We start from the raw sequence: 22,653 nt of genomic DNA, 5'->3' as shown, positions 1-22,653 counted from the left end.
ATAGTAAGGACAGCTAAAAACTGCAATGTCACAATATACTTTTAACTATACTTTCACTTCCCACATAATTCATAAAGCCCAAGTGTACATCTTAACTGAGGCAATAGTGGATTACATTCTAAACTGTAGTTGGTTATTTAATACATGGGCATTGCATTAGTTGTTATTTGATAATTTAATCAACACTAATTAAATCAAGGTCATCTAGACAGCAATTCTCTTCTGTGTTTTAAGATATACACTGCACAGAAATGAAAGGGACAAAAAACATTTAAAAAGCATTTACTTTGTCATTACCTGGGTCTGGTGCCTCGTCCACTCTCACATTTAGTGAGAACGTAATTCATCCATTTTCTTGCAAAACTGATATACTGGTCTCCTATTTTCTGTCTAAATTCTCCAGACATTAGTCGGATGACTTCTTTGTGATACTACAATAGATTTAAATGATCAGTCCAGATAATGAGCATTCAATGGTTAGAACAAGCTAATGGTGAGCAATCAGACTCAAATTATCCTACTCTGGACATATTACTCTAAATAAAATTCCAGGAAAGGTGGAAGGAAAGAGAAGATGGTAACCAGCAGCAAGATGGATGGATTCAATTACAACGGTGATGGGTGCACTTTGGGAGGTACCTTGCTTTGAAGGCAGAGGAAGACCTCTATGATTGACAGGTAATGGCCTCTCCCGGAAAAAGACTGGGGGCATCATCCAAATGTGGTTAGTATATACCTCCCAATTTTTAACCTGAAAGTAGTCTCATCCTGCTACCCAGAATCTAACTGGTCTAGCTGAGATACGACGAAATTGCAAATGTTTTACACGTCTGGATCTTACTAGAAACATTAGGGACTACTGGGACCTCTCTCCTACTTCTGGAACCTTCTCATAAACAACTAACAAAAGAGACAGCCAACATGGTGCAGGGCTTAAGGCAGACATGTCAAACACAAGGCCCAGGGGCCGGATCTGACCCGCGAAGCCATCCTGGAAACAGTGAGGGAACGGCCCCCTCTGCCTTGGCCCTGGCCCAGAGACCCTCCTTCTGCCAGAGACCCTCAGATCTGTCCCACTCCTGCCCAGGCCCCCATAGGCACCCTTGATGCGAACGATGTAGAGCTGGCCATGCCCACCCAGTAGGCCATACGCACTCTGGCCATGCCCACCCAGGCCACGCCCACTAAGGCCACACCCACCCGGCCCCTTGAAGGCAACCGCGATGCTGATGCGGCCCTCAATGAAATCGAATTTGACACTCCTGGCTTAAGGGTTTGGATCGGAGGTGCGGAGTGGAGAGACTCAAGTTCTAAATTTTCCTTCAAGCCACGGAAGGGTGACTTTGAGCTAGGCATTCTTTCTTTCAGCCCAACCTTCCTCACAAGGGTCCTTGTTATGGAGAAAAATAGGAGGGAGAAATGCTTTGAAGGCTCTCCTGAGCTCCTACAGAAAAAGGTGGGACATACCTTTAGCTAACAAGCAAACAACAAATAGGTTTGGAGCCACACAGTGCACCCTATAAGCACCACTGGAACTGACTGCTTTTAAAAGAAAAAGATCAATCATTTCTTCCAAAATGCAGCAGTCTCTGTCAAAGCAGGCAAGGTTGGTGCTTTCTGTCACGCACATAATATACAACACTGAATTGTCTCAGCAGGGTAAATCATGGCATTATTAGCGGGGATAGGTCTTCTACTTGGATAATATATGCTGGCAATCAGGAAGTTATTCTTGGTGTTACCAACATACATACAATGCATCTACTTTCATCTTAACAAAAAAAAAACAGCCTTGGTTTTCAAAAAAGCATGTATTCTGATCGTGACCAACATTTGTGTTTATACATTAGATTTGTATTCTGCCTTTTTGTACAGATCAAGGTAATGTGCGTAGCATTTATTTAATTTGCGTCCTGTGCCTTTATTATTTTTACAAATAGCTCAAGGCAGGCAGGCAGCGAACGTCTTCCTCCTCTTTATTTTCCCCATAACAACAATCCTGTGAGGTGAGTTGGGCTGACAGTGATCACCGAGCTGGTTTTCATGACTAAGGCAGGACTTGAACTCACAGCCTACCGCTTTCTAGCCTGGTGCCTTAACCACTAGACCAATCTGGATCTCTTCAAGTCATGCTTATTTTCTCTCACAACCACCACTCTCCGAGGTAGGTTAGGCTGAGAAAGAGTAATAAGCCCCAATCATCTAGCCATCATCCAGCTAGAATCTGAGATTTCTCATTTCCAGTCTGTTACCGTAACTATTATACCATCCTAGGTCTATTTTTTCCTGTGTGTTGATTTGTATGTAACAGCTATAAAAAGGTTGAGATGAAGCATCAGTTTGCCAGTGTTTAGTTAAAATATATGATTTCCTTTTTCTCTGAAAAAGCAAAAGAAATTTCTCTTGGACCCACCTCAAAGCCGAAGTTGTAACACTGAATCATGGCTTCTCTGTAATATTGCTGCAAGGTGGCAGATTCCGATTCATCAAGTTCAGCATCAAATTCAGAGGTGAACATATGATCAACTCTGTCAATGGCACTGCTGATCTTATTGCACAGATGTAAAGCATCGCTCTGGGAAATGCGGGGGAAAAAGCTCTGCTGATACGTTTGGAATGTAAAGTCACAAAACTCTGCAATATTAACACTAAAGATAAATGCCTACATCTTTGCTATTTAGATCATTAATCTAGAATTAAGGGGTAGTACTGCAACCTGGGCAGGTAGACCTCAACTTACAGCCAGTTTTTAAAAAACAGAGTTACGACAGGAAAAGGTGCTTTAAAGTCAATAAAGTACTTCTGACCATTGTAAAATGTCACTCTGGCTCTCCTGCCTCACATTTACAACTGGTTGTTGTGTGCTGCAGTCACTTAATTTGCCAGTTTCTGGCACAAAAATGCCCATATAGGAGGATGGGTTCAAACTTACAACTGATTTGAACCTATGACCATGTTATTTACTTAATGACCACTGTAAAAATGGTTGTAAAATCAGGTGCAGTCCTCTAGGTGCCTCAACTTATCACTGTCATGACTTATGACTGAAATTCTTGTAATAATTCTGCTTATAAGTCAAGGACTACCTATATTCTGGTCATATGAGCCTTGGTGGAGCAGTCGGCTAATGCCTCCTTAAGTAACACCAGCTGCCTGCAATTAGTGCAGGTTCGAGTCCCACCAGGCTCAAGGTTGACTCAGCCTTCCATCCTTCCGAGGTAGGTAAAATGAGGACCCAGATTGTTGGGGGCAATAAGATGACTTTGTAATAATGCCGCTTGGGGGGGGGGGGCAAAAGCCCTAATAAGCAGGCATATACATAGAACGAAGGCTATTGCTAAGCACATTGATTTGTGCTTTAAATTGTAAGCCGCCCTGAGTCTTCGGAGAAGGACGGGATATAAATGGGATTAAAATAAAAAATAAAAAAAAATGTCAAGGAGTACCTGTATACATTTAACTGGAGTTAGCCTCATTGAAATTAATGGAATTATTTCTATCAAGGTGTGTAGAAATACAATATTAACAACTAAAAAAAATTCATGGGTAACATGATATGTATTCTTTTGGGAGGTACATCAGACTATTGAGTTGTGGACATGAAAACTTTTACATCTCTTACACAAACTTTATAATTATACAGTTATATTGTTTATATTGTTTTCAATCATGTTAGGAGTATACTAATAACTCCTCAGAGTTGCATATATTTTTTTTTAAAGGTTCTGTTACCACTTCCTTTTATGCAGCACTTATGGAAAAGTTTTGAGTATGTATCAAAATAAGAGACAGTTCTGCTGCCTAATCAGTACAAGCAATCCATACTGTATGTCACGTTCAACTTACTTGCAAATTCATAAGCCATTCTCTCTCAACAGTTCTAGGAAATTTACATCAATCTGTAAAACTGCAGAGCAAATATTGTCTTGCTGACTTTCTATGGAAAAGCAGATCTAATTGGTTTATTATATATGTTGAAATGATACAGGGAGTGCAGAATTATTAGGCAAATGAGTATTTTGACCACATCATCCTCTTTATGCATGTTGTCTTACTCCAAGCTGTATAGGCTCGAAAGCCTACTACCAATTAAGCATATTAGGTGATGTGCATCTCTGTAATGAGAAGGGGTGTGGTCTAATGACATCAACACCCTGTATCAGGTGTGCATAATTATTAGGCAACTTCCTTTCCTTTGGCAAAATGGGTCAAAAGAAGGACTTGACAGTGTCTGGGAGGCTGTGGTTGCTGCTGCACGCAATGTTGATGGTGAACAGATCAAAACACTGACAGAATCCACGGATGGCAGGCTTTTGAGTGTCCTTGCAAAGAAAGGTGGCTATATTGGTCACTGATTTGTTTTTGTTATGTTTTTGAATGTCAGAAATGTATATTTGTGAATGTTGAGATGTTATATTGATTTCACTGGTAAAAATAAATATTTGAAATGGGTATATATTTGTTTTTTGTTAAGTTGCCTAATAATTATGCACAGTAATAGTCACCTGCACACACAGATATCCCCCTAAAATAGCTATAACTAAAAACAAACTAAAAACTACTTCCAAAAATATTCAGCTTTGATATTAATGAGTTTTTTGGGTTCATTGAGAACATGGTTGTTGTTCAATAATAAAATTAATCCTCAAAAATACAACTTGCCTAATAATTCTGCACTCCCTGTAAATGAATTAGAATCAACAGCCTAGACCAGGAGTGGGCAACTATGGTCACTTTACCACCTGGAGGCCTAAACTCCCAGAATTCTTGAGTCAGCTATGCTCTCTCAGGAATTTTGGAAGCTGAAGGCCAGAGGTCGAAATGGGCCCTAGCTGTGCACCAATGGCCTAGGAGATAATAGATTAGAAAGAGATATACCTTCAACTGTTGCAAAGCTTTGGCAATTACTGGTTGGCTGGAAGTTTGCTCCTGCTGCAAAGAGATCAATCCTTCAAGTAACTGCTGAAAGGCTTTTCTCTGGTTCACCAGATGAATCGGCTGCATTACCACGAGGAGGAGGTTGTCAACCTAGGACAAAAGAGAACAGAGTGGTGCTGAAAATAGTATTCAAATCATTTGAATCACTCTAAATATTCCAATAAGGGATGTGGTGGCTCAGTGGGTTAGGATGCTGAGCTTGTCGATCAGAAGATCGGCAGTTTGGTGGGTCGAATCCTGAGTGCCGCGTAGCAGAGTGAGCGCCTGTTACTCGTCCCAGCTTCTGCCAACCTAGCAGTTCGAAAGCACGTAAAAAATGCAAGTAGAAAAATAGGGACCACTACGGTGGGAAGGTAACAGCGCGCCTTCGGCGTCTAGTCATGCTGGCCACATGACCACAGAGACATCCTTGGACAAGCGCTGGCTCTTCAGCTTTGAAACGGAGATGAGCACCAGCCCCTAGAGTTGGAAACGACTAGCACGTATGTGCGGGGGAACCTTTACCTTTACCTTAAATATTCCAAGAATGGAACTTTTCTTCCCAGAAAATTAATCAACTTAAAATCAGTTACAGATTTGGATTTTCTAAAGACTTCTCTCATTACGATCAATTAAGTAGCAATTTTATAAACAGAAGCAGATTTCTGTGCATAAGGTTTGTCCAAATATTTACTGGAAGTTGCTAATAGAGGAACGAGAATCTTTTGTGCTAAAAAAATATGCTGATATATCCCATTTGTCAAAACGCCATCATTCTCATTGGAATTTTAATTACATTTACATGTGTTGTTACTTGAGGAAATTAAAAAAGATGAAAGGGTTTTTGTTTTTTTTACAACATGAAAATACTACACAATTTTTATTTGTGCCATCAGATCACAATTGTCAGGCAATTAGTTAGACAAATCCCTGCAGATTTCTTGCCAAAATTTGTCAGAAATGGATTGCTGTGATTTCTTTTCTATGGGTGGTGTGTGTGTGATTGGCCCAAAGCCACCCAGCTGGCTTTGTGCCAAAAGAAGGACTAGAATTCACTGTCTCCTCATTCCTTTAACCACATTTAGAATACCTAACAAGATAAACCAACATTATTAAATACCCAGGACCTTATGGTAGTAATATTTCAAATATAATTTAGAACACATTAAACATCACCCAGCATTTGAGTCCATGTATTAGTTAACACAGAAAGACTTTACCTTCATACTTCTCAGTGTATCAATAGTTTCCACTTGAGGAACTATTTTGATTGGCTGTCCTTCCCAAGTGCTCCAGCTGTCATCAAATTCTTGGTCTTTTTCACTGTATTTTGTCATCAGTAAAAACGGTTCACCTGCAACCTCATCAGAATCTTTTGAGCAATCTTTTCCAGCAGCTGCATTAAGCAACTGCAAGATAAAAGACTTTTCCTGTGCAAAATTATCTGGCACGAAGATTTGTAAATTTTCAAGCCCAGGAATTTGTACCTGTAAAACAAATCAAAGGGGTCAAAATAGCGAACAAGGTGATCCATATCCCATTTTCATAATTTCCTCTGTTTGGTGGAGAGGTCAAAGCAAACACATTTTTATGCATAATAAAACAGATTTGTAACCACTATAATCGCCCCCCCTCCTTCACTGCCCTCAACACAGACTTCTTTTGTTTCTTCGATGTGCAAAAAGTTTTCAGAGACATAATTATGGGAGTTCCTATGTGAGGTTTGAACTGAGACAATTCCATATGCAAAAATGTTTATATTGCCATTACCGGGTTGTTAGCAATCTAGCCTTGATAAGAATCTAGAAACAGCAGACATTTGTCTTCCCATTTAGCAAACTACAATCCCATGTATCCAAATTTCTGAGTAAGTTCAAGGACTCTTTCCATTAATATTCCCATGCTATGTAGCCTCTGGACTGTTTTTTTTTACCTTTGTGTACTGCTGTGCTTTCAGAGCAGCAAGGAAATCCCTCACAGAGGCAGATATCGTGAACTCTGCAGCTATTTCAAGGTCCTACAAATATGGTGAGAAAAGTACATTTTGTTACAAATGAACGGCTTAGCATGTAAATGCAACTGGATTTGGTCTAATTTGTTTACCTTTCTTAATCTCTTGGCAAAGCCAAGAGCTTTCGATGCTCTCTCTCTAGCTTCATGAAATAGCTCTTTCAGTGCCCGGCTGGTTTCTATAACAGACCTCCTACAAAAATCAAACAAAATGCATTCGCAATACCTTTCATTTCAATATTCCAATTTGGAAAAAGAGCATGTAAGTGAAGAAGGCAAATATGCGCAAACAAGAAGCTAAAAATGCAATTACGACTGCTAAAATACCTATTTTATTTACAGGCAGTTCTTGTTAGCGATCACAATTGGGACTGGCAACACAGTCATGAAGCAAAATAATTATCAGGTAAAGAGCAACTGGGCTTATGATCTTATTTCAGTTTTCCTTTGCTCCACAGTCCCAAAAGGTTATACGTTATAAGACAAAAGGAAATGTCGTAAAGTTATTTTAGATCACTGTTGTATTAGCAGTCACTAAAGGAGGCAGTCACGAAACAAGGACTATCTGTTATTGATCGTACCTATTTATATAGCTGCCAATCTCAAAATTATGACTCTAGTTGCACACATGGAATTATAACCACACACAACAGCAGTTTATAATGAAATAATATCAGGTGATGATGAACCTCACTCGATTCACTGAAAGCACAATATCCCAACGATGCACAGTCACCTCTTCTTCAGAAAATTGTTCTCCTCCTCTTAAGTATATTCCTCATTAACGCTAATCTGTATGAACAATGTGCTTTATCCATACATGAACATTTTTCAAGGAGGAATACCTGATTTCATCTGAAGCAGCACTGTCATCAGCACTAGCCCAAAATTCATTGCAGCTCTCTTGTAAGCCAGAGTCCAAAAAGATTCCTGTTGATTTTAACAGTACTCCTGCAATGTCACTACAACGAAAATAAAACAGTCACTACTGAGAAAGTTTACACACCGAAAAGTTCCTTTCCTGGAACTATAATAAAGATAAAGGAACACTGGCCCTCCAAATGTTGCTTACCGCAAAATCTAACATTTCTCATTCCAGACTGACTCAGGCTCTGGAAATTAGGGTTCTGCAAACATATGTTCTGCATCTCTGCACTACAAGGTAATGCAGTAATTCAGATATAAGTATATGATATTTAAATTCCTCTCATCTTACTTTTTCCTCCCCATCTTATTTTGGGGTAGTTTGAATTAAAAAAAATAAAGATGCATTTATTTAAAAAAAAGGATTAATATCATTTTTTTATTTATTTACATAAGAGGTAAATAAAGCTGTTGGATAAAATCAAATACTTCTTATCCTGATTTCAAATGGGTTGGTGTGTGTTTTTTTTTAAAAAAAATATAGCTAAGAAAATTGCTGCCACTTTTAGAACATGATCTTAATTTTGCATTGTGAATTTTCATCACAGCTATAATTATAAACAATTTTTTCTACATGGCTAAACACAGCACACGTAAGCAGATATAAAGGCCATGTGCCACTATTATCACAGCCACATTTGCATTCAAGGAAGCCATAGATCAGGGGTCTACAAACTTGGCAACTTTAAGACTTATGGAGTTCAACTCCCAGAATTCCTCAGCCAGCATATTGCTAAGTTTGAAAACTCCTGCAATAGATTACATATCTGCCCTGTAACACTCTTTAATCTGTAAAAGAATAGCAAGGCAACCTAGTATTTTCTCAATAAGATATTGCCGTGCCAAAACATCGGATAAGTGTTTTGGAAAAGAAGCAGCGAATGAAAATCAATACTCCTAGATAGGCACTCTTGCCCGTCCTTTAATGACTCTATTTGAAATGTGGAACACTGAGTGAAAGCACCAAGAACAGAGCTAATAGTAAGTAGATATATTCTGAATAAATATCTTCCATTAAAATTATTCAAATAAAATTAAAATCAAACTAGGAGTTTTAGTTATCATTAAAAAGAACAACTTTCAATTTGATAGAACAAAAAAACTGGGAGACATAAAAGCAACTTATTAAAAATTATTATAATTGTTAATGGAAATGTAGTATTAAAAAGTCATAGTTTTGTCCTTAAAATAAACCCCAGAAATTTTAAACTAGAACTATTTTTTTCCTCAAAAGTGTGAATTTTCACTTATTGAAATAGTTAAATCAAACAGAAGATTCGTAGTAGTAATGCAATTCTACCAGAATAGTTTTCCAGCTTGAGCTTCACCGCCTCGTATATAAGGCGTTATTTCTTTGGTGAAATTCCATTCTTCTTCCAAAAGATTCTTTAAACTATGAGATGCCTGAGGTAACTGCTGTAGCATTTGGATCCAGCTTCGCATGTAATCAAAATAAACCTTGTAACCCAGAGGGGGAAAAAAAATAGTAGGGAAAGCCATTTAAAAAGTTATTTCACAGCAAAGAAAAAATCCTCATCCATAATATCATGTTAATTTTATAAAACCGAACGTTGCTTACAATTCTCCTCTCTCCAAAAAAAACCGTTTTGTCAATCTTCATGTTCCTGGTGAGAACTACATTCCCCCAACCTCCATGCCAATCAAAACACAGAATTCCCTCAAAAATACTGGAAACCTCAAGAGAGGCCTCATTGGCTTGGAAAAGGGATACTTTCACATAAGGAATTCTGTACAGGTAGTCTTCTACTTACAACAGTTCATTTAGTGACCATTCATAGTTACAACAACACTGGGAAAGTGACTTATGGCCGTTTTTCACACTTACAATCTTTGTAGCAGTCCCCTGATCACATAATCAAAATTCAGATGCTTGGCAACTGGTTCCCCATTATGATTGGTGCTGTGTCATGTGATCACCTTTTGCAACCTTTTGACAAGCCAAATCAATGGAGTATCCATATTCACTTAACAACCGTGTTACTAACTTATTAACTGCAGTGACTCACTTAACTATGGCCAAAAAAATCTTGTAAAATGGGGGCACAACTCACTTAATAAATGTCTCACTTAACAACAGAAATGTTGGGCTTAATTGTGGTCATAGGTCGAGGACTACCTGTTCTTAATTTAATCAATGGCACTGGTCAACTATAATGTGTAAATTAAATGGACCTTCAACATACCTGTGGCTTTGAACACCAAAAAGAGAGTCTACTGATGACTCAAAGAAATAGACTTGCTACTGCCAAGAGCTGCACTTTGAACACTGAAGGAAGATTTATCTGTTCCTTGCCTGGGGGAAAAAGACATCTCTTTCTCTGTGGGCCTAGTTATCCTGGCAGATGATGGCAGATAATGTGCGTTCCTTCAATTCTGCAGGGCCAGTAAAATCAGCAAAGGGTAAGCTCCCTGCAATTTTTGGATGGGGTCATATTAACTTGTCATTACAATGTCCTTCCTGGAAAGCATACATGGTTCTAACCATGCTTTCTGTCACGGTGCCCTGCCTTTGAAATGATTATTTCCTTTTGAGTCCCAGAAGGTCTTGATCCTGCCTGCACTTTTTAAGGCTTGGAAGACCTAGTTGTTCTCATAGGTACATGGTCAAATTTGTCAGCTTGTCTGGTTTGAGTTTTACAAGGGCTAAATATCCGTGGAACAATTTGTCATGATTTATTGCATTTTATGACTGTTTGCTCCCTAATGTTGTGTATATATATATATATATATATATATATATATATATATATATATATATATATATATATATATATATATGTATCCTTAGAAGCCAGAATCTCTCTCTTCAGAGCTGCAGTCTCAAGAGTAGCAGGCAATGTATAAAATATCAAGGGTGTGCTTCAAATATAGAAGAAGCAACTACTTTTATTTTCTGATAGTCCTGCTTCACTGTCTCATGTAGTCTACAGAATAGGTAGCACATAGTTAGCGCATTCCCCGTTATGTATCTATATATATGGTTGAAATACTAAATGCAGGTTTTTGCAGGGTAGGAAAGTTCTTTGCTAATCGAAACCATCTAAAAATAACCAAATGGAACTCAGATCATCAGATATTACACTGAATTGTTAGTTACCATTAACATCTTATGCAAGTCTTCTTCGAAAGAGTCAATGTTGCAGTGGTTCTGAAGGTCATCGACAACCTCGCGTAACATAAACTGATAATATTGCTTCATCAAGAGGCCACCTTTTAGAACCTCTTTACACTCTCGCACGAGCTGCAAGAGAAACAGCACACCGATCAATCTGGTGTTTTCGTGCTGCAAAATGCAAAAACTGTTTCTACAGAGCAAATTCTATAAATATCCATCGTCTTTAAGTTCTGCTAGTCCGTGAGATAAAAGGGGTGATGCAAAATAAAACCCAAATTGGTAGAACAGCTGATTTATTTATTTATTTATTTTACTTTAATCTCATTTATATCCCGCCCTTCTCCGAAGACTCAGGGCGGCTTACAATCTAAAGCACAAATCAATGTGCTTAGCAATAGCCTTCATTCTATGTATATGCCTGCTTATTAGGGCTTTCGCCCCCCCCCCCCAAGCGGCATTATTACAAAGTCAGCTTCTTGCCCCCAACAATCTGGGTCCTCATTTTACCTACCTCGGAAGGATGGAAGGCTGAGTCAACCTTGAGCCTGGTGGGACTCGAACCTGCACTAATTGCAGGCAGCTGGTGTTACTTAAGGAGGCATTAGCCCACTGCTCCACCAAGGCTCATATTCTACAGAGTATGAATCTAAGCCCTCTGTCATCCGTTTTCCATCTTTACAAGGCCTCCTGCTATAATGTTTTTGTCTCATGGAATTCAGCAAGTACTATTATCCCTCTACATTCAGCATTTTTTTAAATATTTGCTTGACTACTGAATACTTGTGGTTTACATTTAAGACCAAAGCAGTTATAATTTGTCAATAACTCAGCCAATCATATATTCAGCATACTACGGAGGATCACAGCAGTATAGTATTGGCTACATTTATTCATTTTTTTCTTGGAGGATACTGATTGTGGATTATTGGTACCATCTATATCAAAATGCCATTTTTGTTATCAGCCTAAAATTTTTTGTTGACTAAATGACATAGAAATAATAGACATTTATTTTTATTCATTATCACTGTTAAATTTATTTGCCCGCCCATCTCGTTTCAAACAACTTTGGGTGGCTTACAGAATAAAAACATTCACATCCTCAAGTATAAAATGACAATGTGGACAAAATAACATCATTACCCCAAGAGGGGAGATGGAGGAGGGAGCCCAATACATTGGGGGGGGGGAGAGGTGGGGGGGGGAGAGGTGGGATTAGTTAACCACTTCTAAATATATAAATTAGTCAATCATTTATAACTATATAATATTTATACATATTATGTTGACATTTGTCAACATTTTGCAGCAGGTACATTTTCATCTACACCAGGGTCTTCAAACTTGGCCCTTTTATGACTTGTGGGCTTCAACTCCCAGAATTCCTCAGCCAGGCATGCTGGTTGAGGAATTCTCGGAGTTGAAGCCCACAAGTCATAAAAGGGCCAAGTTTGAAGATCCCTGATCTACAGCATAATTTCTCCAAAGTAAGAAAACATGTGAATGGTTCTTAATAAAAAGCCATTTTATTTAACTTGGGGGTAGAAATAGAGATTACTTTTATGCCTTCCACAGAATCTTCTCTCCTCTCTTTTTTCAAAGCATAAAAATCAACATTGACCTAGCTATTCTCCTCAAGCGCTTATCATTCATATACAATTTAGAAGTTGCGTAAGACATCTTTTTTTTTATTGTTGATGAAATAGTTATTGGCAAGAGATGAGTATTTGTCACAAGCGATATTCTAGTTCATTATCTTGTGAGCAGCATCTGTGCTACTGGAAAGAATTGTCAATAATGAAAAGAATGTAAATTTTTACGTTCCACCAGCCTAATATTACAGAAGAAAATAAAATAAATATGACAGGCAAACCTGCTTAATACTCAGCAGGGATGGTTCCCCAGCAGGCCGCTGTTCCAATCTTAATTTGAGACACTCGTGGATAACATTGAGAAGAACTCGGCAAAGAACCAGAAAGGCAGGTTCAAAAGATGGCAGATCCATAGATTTCAACTCTTCCCATGATACAGTACTGCATTTTTGATCTGAAGAAGTTGGAGAATTTGACAACTGCACATAATCTGAACATAAAATGGGATCTGGGTACTCAGAAAACTAAAGCAATAAGAGAGAGACAGAGAGAGAGAGAATTTGTGGATTAATTTCTTCTCTTCTTTGGGACAGTCCACTTTAGAAACTAGGTATTAACTTTAAAAGCAACTGCTCAAAATACACGAAGCAAAGCCACCTTCTGTTTAAATTGTATCCTATCCTTGCAGATAAATGTTTCAAGGAAGCTCTGCTACATAGCATAAGATGCTGATATTCAAAGCATGCTTACCTCTCCTCCCCCTTTTGGTGCCAGCATGGGAATTAGATTGGGACTAAACAACTGGTTGCTCCAGAAAAGCAGCAACATAGGAGTAATCAGGCTTGTAGCAATGATACATAACCAGCATGGTTGCTAGATTGACAAGAAACACATTTTCTAGTACGCAACTGGCAGCTTTACTCAAGGAAAATTGTTTTTAAGAGAAATCCATGTGAAATTAAATTGCCAATGAGATAAAGGAATAGATACATCAATTATTTAAAAAAACCAGCAATGTCTAAATGTCTTTAGGCCTATCTTTCTTGGGCCTACATAAGAGGACCACAGGGATGGCCGGTAGCTGCTATTTTCACTCTGGGCTTAGGATGGTATCATTATACAGCATGATGGGAAGTTAAAACAAGAGACCAGTGAACCAGAATACCTGGATAATGTAGGGAAATGCTGGGGAGCTGAGCCCTTGAGGCTCCAGCACATGTCCCAGCAGGCCAGATGTTGAAGGTAAAGATTAATATGAAGAAAGAGCTCTTGCCAATTTTCACATCCTACTCCATAATAAAAAGGTAAAGGTTCCCCCGCACATGAGTGCTAGTCGTTTCCGACTCTAGGGGCCGGTGCTCATCTCCGCTTGAAAGCCGAAGAGCCAGCGCTTGTCCGAGGATGTCTCCGTGGTCATGTGGCTGGCATGACTAGACGCCAAAGGCGCACGAAACGCTGTTACCTTCCCACTGCAGTAGTCCCTATTTTTCTACTTGCATTTTTACGTGCTTTCGAACTGCTAGGTTGGCAGAAGCTGGGACGAGTAACAGGCGCTCACTCTGCTACGCGGCACTCGGGATTTGACCCGCCAAACTGCCGACCTTCTGATCGACAAGCTCAGCGTCCTAACCCACTGAGCCACCGCGTCCCTTACTCCATAATAGTAGGAACCAAACTACTGATAAAACGTGAAGTTCGTCACCATGCCTATAACCCAAGCATTTGCAAAACATCAGACAAAGGAAACGTTTCCCTTGAACTGGGAAACTTGCTAACTATGGCCTGTTTTCTTCTGGGATATTTTCTGACTGCCCAGTTGACTCTGCTGTCTGAGGGGAGGGTGGGGCTCTCATCCTAACCATCCCCAACTTTACTTAGCTCCCAAACCTAGTCTTCACTGGCCAGCACTGCCATTCGCTGAGGGAATGAAAATATACAGAGAGAATTGCTATAAAAAAAAGAGAAGCAGACTTACCGGTCTTAAGAGTCTTCTCCAACTATCATGTCTAAAAATTTAAATAAAAGTAGGTTTTACCCCAATCCCAGGAACTAAGGATAAATTACTCTGCAATATGGACCTAGTCAAAACCTTTTCGAAGAAAAATCCCAGTCAGATCCCATAGAATTTTGTTTTCCTAAATATTTTCAATTCTTTATAAAAACAAAACAATAGTTTAACACTCTGTAAAGTTGTAAAAAACCACACAAGTTAAAATAACCAGCCTTTATCCACATTATCAAAATATCGAATGAAATAGATCAGATACCAGGAAACACAATTCAATTATTAGGTCTTTGGAGGAATTTACATAGAAAGGTAGCAGCATTTTTTCTCCACCTACAACATTTAGAGGTTAAAAACTCTGCTTCAAGACACTATTTCCTTTATGATAGTTTCAGTAGAATAATTCTACTTTATGGTTGGTTTGAAATTACAACGCGATTATTAAACTTAAAAAAAGACAAATTTGCAAGACAAGGTATAACAACACATTCATCATATATATGGAACTTTATATGATAATCATGTAAATTATACAATATAAATATAATATTTGAGTTTTATCATTAACAAGAAAAGAACTGTTAGACTTCTTCCATATCAAAATTATTCCCAGGAATCTGACACTGATATAACATTTGAATGCACCCTCTACTCATCCAACCTGTAGGCTATATGGAGAATTTCTGAAACATGTGAACCCCCCAAAAAATGTAATGAATGAGGATGGGTTTTGGGGAGTTAAGAGTGCAAGACAAGACTGGGCTATCATAAATTCAATTCTCCTGAAAATCATTAAAATAACTGGAAGATTTTGGTTAGCAACTCTCATCCAGCATAATCTTCTTCACAAAATTCTTGTGAGAATAAACAGGAGAGAGAAAAAGTAGGCAGTCTTCTAGAGCTACTTGGAGAAAGAGCAGGATATAAATATGGTAATATATAACATTTTATATTAATTATTTTGAACGTTGAAAACGTCCTAAGTGTATTTAAAATATTCAGTTTACTGTTATCTTAGCTCTCACAGGACTTCCTGGCAATTTTTATTCCTTAAATTTCAGAAGGATTGGAAAACTTGTTCTTTTTTTTTCATTTTGTATAAAATTATGTTTCAGTCTAAAGAATATCCTTTTTCTCCCACAATCAACATATCAGAAAACAATAAAGTTGCGTAGATAATATTCTGTGAAGATATCATTAAGAAAGGAGGAAGAAATGGGAAAAATTGAATATCTAGTGCAGTGGCCCCCAACGTTTTGGGCATCAGGAACTGTTTCCATGGAGAGAGGATTTTCCCCCGGACTAGAGGGGGCATGGTTTCACGTGCTGCCTGCATCCCGTGGATGGGGTTTTGTTTGTTTGTGTGCAGTCCAGTTTCTGGCATGACGTGGACCGCTGCCAGTCCACGGACCAGGGATTGGGGAACCCTGGTCTAGTGTATCCCCACTATCGTTTAACTGTCAGGAAATTAATACAAGTAGTCCTCGACTTATGACCACAATGGAGCCCAAAATTTCTGTTGCTAAGCAAGGCAGTTGTTAAGTGAATTTTGCCCCATTTTATAACCTTTTCTGCCATAACAGTGGCTATTAAGGGAATCATGCAGCCATTCAGACAATCTGGCTTAGTCCATTGACACTGCTTGTCCGAAGCCGGCTAGGAAGGTTACAAATAGTGATCATATGACTCCGCAACAGTGCAACTGTCATAAATACATGCCTGTTGCAAAGAGCCCAAATTACGATCATGTGACCAAGAGGCTGCTGCAAGGGTTTGTAAAGTGTGAAAAGCGATCGTAAGTCACTTTTTACAGTGCCATTGTAATTCTGAAGAGTCACTAAACGAATGGTTCTAAGTCAAGGACTACCTGTACAGGCTGTGCCATGCCAGACACAGAACTGACAAGGAAAGACCACACATATATTACATACGTTTCTCCTGATATGTCACCATTATTAAAGTAAGTCAACATGGTTCAGCATGTCTCAAACCATATATACATTTCACATAGAAAAACGTTTTGAAGAAAAACACAGCTTAAAAGGACTATTGCTTAAGCATTATCCATTCCACCTGCCTCCCCAAACCTACCTCCAGCTGCTGATCGCTCTTTATCAATGCCATTCGGGCCCTCTGCAAGGAGCCATGCATTAACTTGTGCAGTCTTAAAATGAGCTTCCTCAACCCCATCTGTTTCAGTGCTTTATCTACAAATGGCCTATAAATAGAGGTCAAACAATGTCTGCTGCAGCCTATCTCTCCGCTGCACTCTGTAACTGGCCAGCAGGTTGGGTCATCTTCAGATTCAAGCCTATCAAGCTTTCTTGACAAACGGTCCTGTGCCTCAAAATCAAAATTATTTCGGATGGCTTGTCTAAGTTCCTCTACATTCTCCTCAGAGATTTGTTCTTCATCTTCACTTTCCTCTGTGTACGCACCTGAGGTTACCCTATCATCATCGTCATCTTCCTCGTAAACTTCATCCTCTAGATCGTTGTCCCTGAACGAACGAGGAGAAGGGATTTCAAACACTGGCCAGCCAATGTCAGAAAGATCTTTGATGCCCAAAACAGTCCCCATAATCCTTAGTTTCTGATTTAAATCTTTTGTAATGTTTAACCAAAGACAAAGTGCCTGCACTCTGTCCTGAAAATCCCTTGCAGCATATTTTTCATAGTCACTTTGAAGGGCCTTCAGAGATGGATAAAGTGCTTCTACGTATTCTAGCAGCTCCATTATCCGCTTTACCTGTTCGAAAGAGACCCGCTGGCGATGGAGGTGCTCGTGATAGCTTGAGTAGCCCATTACATTAGCTCCATGGGCTGCTTTACATTGTCTTGCCGACGTACCGTTAAGACTAGCTCCATTTCCCACACAGGAGAGGTTCCGATAGTTTACCTTGAAAGTAAAAATTTCATTAATAATATCAGGGATGGCTTGACGAGCTGTGTACAAGAAGAAGTCTTGGTCCTTAATAGTCCGCCCTGCGTGCCACGCCTGCAGCTCAAGCCAGATTAGTTCGTTGGATCGGTTTAATTCAACAGAGGAAGTGCTTTCCTGGCCTTTCTGTTCTTTGTCCTTTTTCTTGGAAACTGAGGTAAGCTTTAACAACAGCCGCAGGGTCTCAAAAAATTTTAAGCGGTCTGCTGGGTAATCGGTACGAGACGTCTGGCGTGTAGTTTTGGCTATAGGCACGGGTACAGATACTGGAGGCTTAGCATTGCTGCAGCCAAGGCTGAGGTAAGGCTTATTGAGATCAACATCCGGAATTGACTTTTTTGGTAAGGATCCACTGACCGAGTCCAACATGAACGAACATTGTACGTTTTTCTTATGATCCCTCTCAGTTGTCCTTAAGGTGGCTCGGAGCTTTTTCCCCTGCTTATAGCTGTGCTCTTCTGGGTTCTCGGAGATTTTAATATTATCTTTGTTAGGCAGCTGGTTGGGCGAGCTCATTTTCTCTGAAATCATAACACAAAACACATTTTTTTTCACATTAAAGGGAAAAAAACACCTACTTATACTAATTTTATTTACTTCTTCCACTCCATAAGTGTTCAGTTCTGTTGTATGCTAAATATACATGACACATCTATGACAGTCCCTTAAAATTATGTGAAAGGTTCAGAACCTAATAGATTTCATACATAACTGAAATGCCACTCAAACTCTCTGCCCATGTTTTTAGGTCTAACGTCACAGTTTATGAAACACTGGAACAAAGGCTTCCAATAGAAAACCACATTGATGTCAAACATATCATAACATCATGTGAATTATGCAAATTGTGTAATTTGCCTAAGTCAAATCATGATGCAGATGGTACTACAGTACAGAATGTGCACTATTTATGTGATGACATCATAAGACATGTGACATCATTCTCCATCTGCTTTCCCTATGATATCCATACAGTACAGATTGTTAGCTGGTACTTAGCTGTGCCCACAAATTAAGAGGATAAAATGTCTTAGTAGTTATGGGAATGGCAACAGGATAGTCATATCCCACTCATTCAACCATAACACACTGATGCTTCAGCAATTACATCTAAAGTTATCTGCAGGTTTCTGAAACTCTGAATTATTAGGTTCCTGTCATTACAAAACCACATGCCAAATTAACTTTTCACTTAAAACTTCAGGTTTTTTTTGTTACTGCTATTTTTAAACAATGAGATAAACCTCAGTTATCTGATTTAGTTATCATAATTTCTGTATCTCTTCTTATTATGCCTTCCTAGTCATTCAACTTAAACCACAATCTAACATGAGAATGAAAAAAACCATATTTTAGAAATGACCATGAATGTGTAAGTAATAATAATTGATAACCACACCAGAGAGCTCTTTGAATCATACTTCACTCAAAATTCAAGGCACACTGAGTCATTTTGTACCCAAGGGCATTATAATTATAGTGTGGAACTTTTAAAGTAACAGGGCTAATGGAAACATTCAGTTGTACTCATTGTAATTCATAAGAAGTGACTTCTCATTACAATGATCTCTTTTACTGTACATAGCAGCTGGAACCAATGACTAAACAGAAGTCTTCAGAGCATAAGCCTTGATGGAATGGAGGCGAGTCACAATTTTTTCTTAAAACTCCTGATTAAATCTTTCTAAAAATCTATACACTATTGCATAAGATCTAAAATGCAAAAATAATTTCATTGATGCATAATTTCATTCAAACTGATGTAATATCCCCTTGACTGATTTTGTAGATCCATTTCGGTTAATATAAGCCTGGTCTTTCCATTGAGGCTAACGTAATAACCCTTAAGCATCTTAACCTCTCTTAACTGAGAGAAAGAACATGAAGGGTGACTGATGATTCTGTTGAACTTCTCGGTGGCTTTTGAAATACTGATCATGATGTTCTTCTGGAGAGGTTGTCCAAGTTAGATGAAAGGGAACTGCTCTGCATGGCCCTGCTTGTGAACCATAGCCATCTGCTGAAAATAGTGCTGCAGGATTCTGCAAGGTTGCATTTTATCCCCCATGCTGTTTCCCATCTACATGAAGCTGCTGAGTGAGATTATTTGGAGATTTAAGAATAAAGTGTCATCACTTTGCTGCTGATGACACACTGTTGTCTCTTTTCATTAGCTTCGGGTGAAGCAGAAATATTGATTCGGTGCTGGCCACAGTAATGGGCTAGATAAGGGCAACAACTTCTGTCTGTCTTGTCTGTATGTCCAGCATTTTTGGAACCTTATTCTGGAAAGGGCTCTACAACTCTTAAAAGATCAGTTTCACATTTTGAGTATTCTTTTGGTCACTAAAGATCCAAGTGTCCTCTGTAGTACAAAGTATATTTTACCAACATAGGTTGGTAATGCATACCAACTATGGACCTTATAGCTTTTCATTTAGATTACTATTATGTAATACTAATAGAATTACCCCTAAAACAGTCCAGAAAGTTAATACAAAATATGGAAGTGAAAATTCTGACTGCAACTTTTCTGAGGGGAAACTATGAACATATTATATATGGTTTATTCAGTAACTCCTGGTTCATATACAGTCAAGGTGAAGGTATAAACTATCAGTCCATTCACAGCTTAGGACCACAGAATCTGAAAAATCCCCTCTTTCCTTGTGTCCCTTGGTATGAAATTGATCATACTAAGACATTCTATTGTTACTGCTCTTCAGCAACAAGATGTGGTGTTTTCCTGGGAGTTACACTTTTCAGTAATAGCCTGCTGATTCTGGCATGTTGTCCCTAGTAAGTAACCCTGGAATTAACATTACTATCTATTCATTATCAGAGAAAGATTACTTTATTATATGACAATATACTACATTTTCATCACGAGCTGCATTGGCTTCTGGTTGCCCTCCAGGTGAGATTCAAGGTGTTGGTGATGACCTATAGAGCCCTTAATGGCATGGGTCCGGATTATCTTCGGGAGTACCTGCTGCCAGCATCAACTTCCCATCGTCCTGTGCGCTCCCACGGGGAGGGCTTCCTCAGGGTGCCGCCGGTCAGGGAGTGCCGGCTGGCGGCCCCCAGGGGGAGGGCATTCTCGGTGGGCGGGCCTGCCCTTTGGAATCAGCTGCCTGTGGAACTCCGGATGGCCCCCGACCTTCGCTCGTTTCGCCGGAACCTAAAAACCTGGCTATTCGAGCTTGCCGGCCTGGACTGAGGGTTTGGGTTTTTAGTTTTTAATTTTCGGGTCTATTTAATTTAATTCTATTTTAACTTTGTATATTGTATTGTTTTAATTGCCCTGTAAACCGCCCTGAGTCCTTCAGGAAATGGGCGGTATATAAATCCAAATAATAAATTATAAATAAATAATGCCTTGTAAACCCATATAAATGTATCTGGATCTACAAAATGCTTGTTCTTACTATCCTGTCCTTCTACATAACAACTACAGTACTAAGTGTTATGAATAGTTAGCTGGACAAATCTAGTTTAAATCTTACCACCTTAGCAGGTAGCCATGCTCTTGGGATAATATAACACTGATCTATTTTAAGGACAATAAAATGTGGGATATTTTTAAAGGTCTAAATCCTTTTATGAATCTCTTCTACAATAAAAAGCAGCAGATAAAGAGAATTATTTAATAAACTCATAATTTCACTACACCTGAAATTCTGCTAAGATCCTACACATTTTGTATAGCATGAAGAAAATTCCTAGCTTTTGACAATATTCATATATTTTGCAAAGTATATTGCCAATACTAATATAGCACAAGCAGACTGACGTAATAAAAGTTTTACTTTTTTTTTTTTGGTCCCCTCAAGTCATGGCTGATTCTTGGTGATTATTCCTGGTGGATAAATCCCTGCAATTTTCTTGACATAATTTCAGAAGTACTTTGCCTGCTTCTAGGGCTAAAAGGGGTATGACTCCCCCAAGGTCATCCAGCCACTATCCTAGGTTCTACCTCAGTGCCTTTACGACTCCACCAAACTAGCTCTCAATAAAAAGACAATTATACTGTTATTTAGAGAAAGTGAAAATAACATTTTGCAAAATAAAAACTCAGTAGATGATTTTATTTCCATGGGAATAATCATGCACATCTGTCAAAATAATAAATATTCATTCAAGATACATGACTTCTCCCTCTGCACTATCTTGCTTACATAAGCCCATGCAGAGCACCTCTATAGAGCACCTGCCTTGCTTAAAAAAAGATAAAACAGTTGAATCGTTCAGAGCGGTAAAAATATCCTTTCTCTGTATCAGACAACCTTGGACAATCATTGCCTGTCAGAATAGATAATACTAAGCTAAACAGAAAACTAGACAACCTTGGGATAAAGAGACTATCCACAATGCTCTTTTCTTCCCCATTTCTAACTGCTCTTAATATACTTGGTAATGAATTAACTTCTTAATCTTGCTGCTCTGCTGTACCAGTTGTATTGCAAAAGAGCAGGTAATGATACAGAAATCTGAGGCTCTTTGATCTTCCCAATAATGCTTAGCCATTCTGTATCAGGAGAGGCAGAACAGCAGGTTCCATGGATGTAAGCTTGGCTATTCATTCTTCCTCAAATGGAAAAAAGGGGAATGGTAGATTTCTGTACTTTCAGCAGAAAAGAAGAGGCTCTCATCAATTATTCTCCCTCCCTCCCTCCCTCCCTCCCTACAAGAAGCAGCTCATTTCTCAATTTTCTCTGCATTGGATGAAAGTTTCCACTTTATCTGTCTAGGTATAAACATACTGGGAAAATGTTAGATTTCAAGCAGAACACCAAGTTGCTCACTGCTGACTTCTTTAGTTTTTGCAATCTTGAAAAATTCTTATGTACCTTTCGAAGCAGAGCGATTGTTAAGTTTGCCAATGTTAGTTTTCAGATGTTTTGTTGACAGGCGTTTCATCTGCCGTGGCGTGCTAGGGGGGGAGGTTCCATAGAAAGTTTCAGTATTTGCTTCATCAGATAGGTCTTCAGTATCAGATTCAGGTATCTTGCAAGTAGCATCTTCAAATCTGCACTCGTGCCTAAGTATAAGCAATGAAAGAAATTAAGAATTACAGCTTTACAATCCCTGCCCCCCCCAACCTACCCAAATCACATGTTTTCATCTAA

At 38.8% G+C, this 22,653-nt stretch overlaps 1 protein-coding gene across 6 annotated transcripts in view; it reads right to left on the bottom strand.

Annotated features, from left to right (window-relative positions):
• MAP3K4 (mitogen-activated protein kinase kinase kinase 4) overlaps positions 1-22,653 on the bottom strand; it is a 71,543-nt gene that overhangs the window by 26,740 nt on the left and 22,150 nt on the right. For 5 of the 6 annotated variants that reach the window (XR_014493688.1, XM_083372896.1, XM_083372892.1 and 2 more), the window contains exons 2-13: positions 22,375-22,565; positions 16,676-18,045; positions 12,861-13,103; positions 10,970-11,113; positions 9,152-9,309; positions 7,773-7,889; positions 7,021-7,120; positions 6,851-6,934; positions 6,138-6,404; positions 4,879-5,028; positions 2,414-2,575; positions 298-431 (exon numbers count right to left, since the gene is read on the bottom strand). Coding sequence is in view for 5 of the 6 variants with exons in the window: in XM_083372896.1 (XP_083229022.1) it covers positions 298-431; positions 2,414-2,575; positions 4,879-5,028; positions 6,138-6,404; positions 6,851-6,934; positions 7,021-7,120; positions 7,773-7,889; positions 9,152-9,309; positions 10,970-11,113; positions 12,861-13,103; positions 16,676-18,045; positions 22,375-22,565 (3,120 nt within the window). In the remaining variant the exon portion in view is untranslated. The remainder of the gene's footprint in view (positions 1-297; positions 432-2,413; positions 2,576-4,878; positions 5,029-6,137; positions 6,405-6,850; positions 6,935-7,020; positions 7,121-7,772; positions 7,890-9,151; positions 9,310-10,969; positions 11,114-12,860; positions 13,104-16,675; positions 18,046-22,374; positions 22,566-22,653) is intronic. The other variant, XM_083372894.1, reaches the window with a different exon arrangement.

The sequence above is a fragment of the Vipera ursinii genome (genome assembly GCF_947247035.1).
Source record: "Vipera ursinii genome assembly, chromosome: 1".
Lineage (NCBI taxonomy): Eukaryota > Metazoa > Chordata > Lepidosauria > Squamata > Viperidae > Vipera > Vipera ursinii.
Note: the sequence above shows the minus strand (reverse complement) of the source record. Positions and strands in the feature narration are given on the sequence as shown.